The 6,957-nt window shown below is 36.1% G+C and overlaps 1 protein-coding gene across 1 annotated transcript; it reads left to right on the forward strand.

Annotated features, from left to right (window-relative positions):
- The first annotated feature begins 1,887 nt into the window (after positions 1-1,887).
- LZF1 (light-regulated zinc finger protein 1) lies at positions 1,888-6,175 on the forward strand. Its single transcript, XM_086658246.1, has 3 exons — positions 1,888-2,262; positions 4,437-4,862; positions 5,446-6,175. Exons 1-3 carry the CDS (start codon positions 2,080-2,082, stop codon positions 5,725-5,727), a joined length of 891 nt encoding a protein of 296 aa, XP_086514372.1. The 5' UTR covers positions 1,888-2,079; the 3' UTR covers positions 5,728-6,175.
- The last annotated feature ends 782 nt before the right edge of the window (positions 6,176-6,957 follow it).

Genomic DNA, 6,957 nt, shown 5'->3' on the forward strand with positions numbered 1-6,957 from the left:
CCATGCACATACATGTAAGTGTATAGCCGAAATGATAACTATATTAATTGATTATTGCTATCTATATATGATTAAAATGTCTAAGTAAGTCGAAAATATAATCGGTCGGGCATATCTGTCGTACCCGGACAGAAGGCCAGTTAGAGCCTTTTGTCAGTGTCCTTCCGACTAAAGTTGGTGGTCTGGACGGGTAGTGTTTGTATCGAACACCGTTCACCCACGAACACATTGGGTTTGGGCAGTTTGTTGGCGGATCCGGATTCACGGGCCTTTTCTCTACCCCTAGATGTACGTGTGCGGACGTTTGATTTCAATTTTCAACTATAAGTTATTAATTTCAAATATAAAATTAAAATTTGATAGTATGAGAGAGATAGAGAAATTTAATAAGATAAAAAAATTAAAAAGAATTAAAGAAAAAATTGAAAAAAAAATATAGTTTGAAAAAACAAAAAACATTAGGGAACTCTCCAACAATCACATTTGGGGTTGGGAGCCCCCCAGTTCCACTAGAAGCCGAAGTTTCGGTTCTCGGTTCGGAACACCAAAAGGTTGGGACGGAGCTTCCAAATTTGAATTGGGGAGCCACATTGAAATTGCTTTAAGTAGGGGTGCAATTTACACAAAAATATCACGAAATGAACATACACGTTATTTACGGCCATGTCCTTGTAATTCCGTCACAACAATTTAACTACACAAAAATGTGATGAATTACTTTTGTCAGATTAGAAACCCTGTCTGTCTAGATTCTTCTAGTTGGGTTGGACTCATGGGTTGTAGCACCAAAGAGCTGGGAGTCCCAAATATGAGAGCCCAGAGTCCAGACAAGCCAGATCGGAGGTGCTCTTAGTAGGGATACAATTTAAACAAAAAATATCACGAAATGAACCTAGGCGTTATTTACGGTCATGCCAAAACAACAATGGATTTTTGAGTCAACAGTCCAAAATCTAGGGGGTAAACAAAAAAAAAAATCCACTCTTGCCCAAAAATTAGTTGCAGGTCCAAATGTCAGTTTTTTTTTATTCCCCTCTTGCCCTTGGACGGGACATGCTGACGTTTTCCTGAAAAAAAAAATGTCTGGTAAATAAAATAATTTACCAGTACACGAAAAATTCAAAGTTTCAAACGAAATTTCAAATTCCCGCCAAGCAAAATCTCTTCCCGGTAAATAAAATAATTTCCCGTACACAAAAAATTCCAATTTTCAAATTTTTTTGAAATTTTCAAACGAAATCTTTTTTTTCGAAATTTTGAAAATTTTGAATTTTTTTTGAAATTTTGAAATTTTCCAAAGAAATTTCAAATTCCTGGCCAAATTTTCAAATTTTTTTGAAAATTTTAAATTACCGCCCAGCAAAAGTGTCTAGTACAGAAAAAAATTTCCAGTAAATAAAATAATTTCCCGGTCACAAAATATTTTTTTCGAAGTTTTGAAATTTTCAAACGAAATTTCAAATTCCCGCCCAAATTTTCAAATTTTTTTACGAAATTTCAAATTCCCGCCCAGCAAAATTGTCTAGTACAGAAAAAAATTTCCAGTAAATAAAATAATTTCCCAAAAAAAGTTTCGTTTCCTGGGAATTTTTCGGTGGCAGTTCCGTAAATTTCTGAACAGTACACATTCTGATGGACGGGTTGTCAGATTATTTTTCAGAAAAAAAATCGTTTCCCGAGAAATTTCGATGGCAATTTTGTAATTTTCAATGGCAATTTTGTAATTTTCGATGGCATGAACGGTAAATACTTTATTTTCTAAGGGCCCTTTACGTAATTTTGAACCCCAAACTGACACATTGGACCTCCCTTTCATTTTTAGGCAATTTTGGGTGGGATTTCATTTTGGTCCCCTTTTTGGACCAATGGCCCAATCCCTCAACAACAATTGGACTACATACATAAAAATGTGATGAATTACTCTAGTCAGATTAATAACCCTGTCTGTCTATTGTCTAGATTCTTCTAGTGGGAAATTCTGATATTTTCTTCCTCAGTTATCTTCGAGAAAACTAAAAACCCTAGAGAGAGGTAGGTAGGTAGAGAGAATAGGTAGAGAGCGAGAGAGATAGAGGAAGAATGAAGATCCAGTGTAATTCTTGTGAGATAGCCGAGGCGAATGTTTTGTGTTGCGCAGATGAAGCAGCTCTGTGTTGGGCTTGTGATGTTAAGGTTCATGCTGCGAATAAGCTTGCTAATAAGCATCAGAGGGTTCCTCTATCTAGTTCTTCATCTAAGATGCCTAAATGCGATATATGTCAGGTAAATTTGAGAATTTCTTCCCTTTTTCCTGTTCATTTATGTTTTATTGTTTGTTCTTGGGGATTTTAGATTCATAGATTGTTTTAGGGTAATTCCAGGTTTCGTTTGCTTCTAGTTTTAGTTTGATTTCAGGTGGAAAATGTAACTTTGGTTTTATCTGTTTCTTGATTTGCAATTATCTGTTGTTGGTACGTACCCAGTTAGATTATTGGTGACTCTTGATTAAGGTGGACTTCTTTGTCTTCTCTCAGAACCAATTATGTTTTTTTATTCAGAAGTTGGTACACTTTAACCTTTTGCATCTTGATTTCCCTAGAAAGATGGTATTAACAGATGATCTAAACTTATTTATCCCATCCATGGTGATCCAAATATTACATATTTAAGATGGAGTTTCTCTACAACTATATATTCTTCGAACCTTCTCAACTGTAGGTTCGTCGAATCTGGCTATTTTAGAAATAAATGTCTGTGATGGGTTTTTTTTTTTGTGATACATGGTAAGACGGAAAAGAAATTATTGGAGTTAGTACTTGGTACTGGCTAATTAGCTCTGAGCTATTGTTTTCTTTGGTGAGTATTTTCTTCTAGTTGGTTGGATTGGTTCAGTGACAGACATGACAGATAAGCTAGTAATTCCGATGGATAATGGTTAAGTACAATATAATGGCAAATGGGCGGCTTGTATTTTTTCCGATGGTGTTGGATTGGAAGAAAAACTTGTGTAGATAATGTACTCCGAGTCCTTCTAAGTTTTGGCTGAAGTTTCTATAGTTCACGAGAACTAATTCCGGTGATTTATTAAGAAAGGTTGAGCTTATTTCTGTGAAGTCAAGTTAGGATTTCTTGTTAGTACTTGGTGGATGAAGTATCAACTGCGTTTTTAGTAGGTTTGTGAGTAAGTGTGAAGTCTTTCTCTTGTTATTTGGCACTAGCATCTTCTATGTGACAAGTACTCTTCACATTACGTCCAGGAGAAGTCTTTTCAGGTAGTTGAAGAGGAAGTCTGGACACCATCACCCTCAATCACATAACACATCAGGTTTGAAGTTTGGCAATTGGAAGAAATATAACAACACCATTTAAATCTCATTAACTCATGGATTTTTACAATCTCAGAATGTTAGGATATGTACTTGTTGACCAGATTATTCTCACTGAAGACAGCCTTTGGTTATCCTTATGTTGGCCCGACGTGGTTGCAAGAGGAAAAAGTTTCTATTAAGTTGGGCTAAGTTACAGTATGAAGTGGTTTCTTTGTGAACCATGACCGGGAAGTATAAACAACATGACCAATGGACGGTGTCTTTGGCAATTTATGATATTTTTTAGACTCCATTCTATCCATTTTCTTTTCTTTTTGTCTTGCATTTCGGTTCTATCTTGGCTTTTCAATATTGATTCCCATTACGCGAACTTTCAAAATAGTTTGAACATACTAAATTTTGATTTGATATGTTTACACTTTTGTTTCACGTTGCTTCTTTTGGTGTAGTCAACCCTTGAGATGTTGTGCATTTCTCAAGATTTCCCCCTTCTGCTTCCATATCTGGACGTTCTTTCAGTCAGTACATATCCTTTCTTTCTCAAAGAGAAAAGATTTGCTGATTCTGGTTAGTCATGTTGATGGTTTGTAGTAGCTCTCGATGTTCATACTCAACATCCTAGATGTTTTTCTTGTAAATTAAGTGACATGCTATTTACTTTAATTGGTTGATAACATTCAAAGAGACCGGAAAGTTTCATTGCTTCAGTGCTACAAACACTTCATAATTTACTCAAAAGTCTTACTGAATGCGATGTTGGCATAGTTTGCACCTTTATTTTAGATCATTATTGAGTTAAAGAAAAACAGTTGATGTGAGTATGTAGTCAAGAAGATGACATCTCATCCCGATTGACCAACCTTTCTGTATATATCTTTTTTCCTCTTTTAATATATTCATTCAAATTTTCAAAAAAGAAGAAGATGACACATCATATTCTGAGTCGAAGTCTGACTAAGATTTCAGGGTAAGAAGCATTTCTCTTGTTTATATGCATAACGTAGAGGTAGTAATTTACAATTTTACATGTGTGAGAATCAATTGTCACTTAATTTCTTCGTATGGTTTCTGTTTCCCCTATTTTATTCACTAATTTAAATTCTGAATCTTCTTTCTTTCTTTCTATAGGAAGCAATTGGCTATTTCTTCTGTTTAGAGGACCGTGCTTTACTCTGCAGGAAATGTGATGTTTCCATACACAGTGCAAATTCATATGTGTCTAGTCACCGGAGATTTCTCCTGACTGGGGTAAAAGTAGAACTTCAACCCGCAGAACCAGTTGGATCATCTACTGGAGAGAAATCTGACTCTGTCAGAAAAGCTGTAGAAAGGAAGTCCCAGTCAGCAAAAACAAGTACTTCTATATCATGGAATGGAGCAAGGAGTGAAGTGCTATCCCATCAACTTGGTGGAGTTGGAAGTTCACATGCAAGTAAGATGTCATTTTCTGGAGGTGCTACAAGCGGAAGTATACCTGAATGGCCTATGGATGAGTTCTTCGGACTAACCGATTTCAACCATAGTTATGGGTTCATGGAGAATGGATCTTCCAAGGTATGTTTTACTGTTATGTTTTTCTAATATCCCCATCAGACACAGAAAGTTGATGTATATACTTCGGTGTTTCAGCTATTCATTTTTTAATAGGCTACTGAGAGAATTAGTTAGCTTATTAAGTATTAACCATTATTCTAGAAGATTCATGTCACAAATGAGTGCCTTAAGTTGAAAAATTCTCAAGGCAAATCTCAACTTCTCTATTTCGTGTAAGTTTGTCGTATTTAAAGTACTTACATCACTACATCAGTCATGTACATGTTCTGTGTCTCCTCAGTTAGCCATTAGAGTACTTCATTACTCTAGAAGATTCCTCTTACAGGTGAGTGCCTGAACCAAAAATTCCGAGCCAAATATCAACTTCTCATGTGTGGAGTTTCTTGTATTTAGATAACTTACATCAGTCATTTACATGTGTTATGTCTCTCCCCTATTTTCTAGCAGAACCTTTCTTCGAATTTTTCCCAAATTAATAAGCTGAAGGAACAAACTTATGTTGCTCTATTCGAGATCTTACGACAAGTAAAAACTTTGTATCTTTGTTGTTACATAATGTCTAATCTGAGGAAAAACCTGACAGACTGATAGCGGTAAGACTGGAGATTCCGGATTCTCTCCAACTCTAGAAGCCCTTGATGAGGACCGAGATATAAACAACTGCATGGGTAAAGTTCCAGAGACCCCATGGATGGTACCGGAGGTCCCATCTCCACCCACCGCCTCTGGTCTCTTCTGGCCAAAAAGCTTCCGGAGCTCATCAGACAATGAAGTATTTGTTCCAGATGTTTCCTTCTCGCATGTTCAAGATGCTCATCGAGGCCAACTTAATATCTCCACACTAAAACGCAGACGACAACACTAAGTGTATCAACTACCTGTACCCAATCAGACTTTTCAAATACTAAATCCTGTTTAGAATTTATTTATTTTGGTGTTTAGGTCAAAGTTGTCTTATTTAGGATAGGAAATGTCTTTTGATGATATGGAAGTAACTGAATTATTGGTTGATTGCCTGGGAGTGGGTTCCTTCTTTGGTGGTAACTATGTAGTAAGACTGATGGAGGATATGGCGAGCCCAGGTGGCTAGATCTCGGAATCATTGGCTCGCTCTGGAAATAGACTATATTCTGTCGGTTGATACTTGATGGTAGTTACCACATTGTGCCAAGTAATTACTGTTGTGCTTGTAAAGTTTCAGACTATCAAATCAGTTCAATAGATGTTTGCTGTAAAACTTGGGAACTTCTTCATTTTGTATGATACATGCACTCATGGTTCAACTAAGTAATAATCACTTGTTGTTACTGCCATAATTTGATATAAAATTGACTTGGAATGATTAGTATGTCAAGGCTCAGTGCTTTCATTAGGTCAAGGCAATTCATGAGGATCATTTTGGCAAAGTAGTTAATTTTGCCTTATATTCTGAAATTGGTGAACTCTGTAAAACTTGTTATTTCTTATCTTCTTATTGTGGTACTATTTATATAGATATAGATATAGATATAGATATAGATAGATGAAGGTGTCGGAAGTTAGATTTATGATGAACTTGTGGTCGAGATTAAACCGGTAAAATCCTTGTTATGACCCAAATATCTGCAGTTTATTAGTTATTTTTTTTATAAGTAGACTAAGATCTACGTTTCTCCTTACTAGGCACTCATCAAGATCTGATAAGCACGATAATCGCCTAAGTTAAACTAATAAATGAAGGGGCTAAAGTTGGTCATAACCAGACACTCATCAACATAAAGCCTAAAGTTTGACAAACTTGTTATTGTTTACAAGTGCACCCATGAACTTGAGTTTCCAGACTTTTTGCGAAAGGTAGACACTGAACTTGAGTTTCAAAGTTCTTTTTGGAGCATTTACTTAAGTCCGTCTTCTTCTGTTGCTTGAGTATATCTTGTCCCGAGTGTGACTTGTCTATATAGTCTGATTCTGACTTTTTTTGCTTAAAGGTAAATGGCTATTTGATATAGCGAACTCGTTACACAAAATGGAAAGCGCCCTAGAAAGGAGATAGTTGATATCATTTGACCTCAGACATCTCTGTAGATGCATTTTCTTGGAGAATGGTGTGTCCGGC

Source organism: Eschscholzia californica, unplaced genomic scaffold (assembly GCF_041429995.1).
Source record: "Eschscholzia californica isolate CP2 unplaced genomic scaffold, dmEscCali1.0.p SCAF_2, whole genome shotgun sequence".
Lineage (NCBI taxonomy): Eukaryota > Viridiplantae > Streptophyta > Magnoliopsida > Ranunculales > Papaveraceae > Eschscholzia > Eschscholzia californica.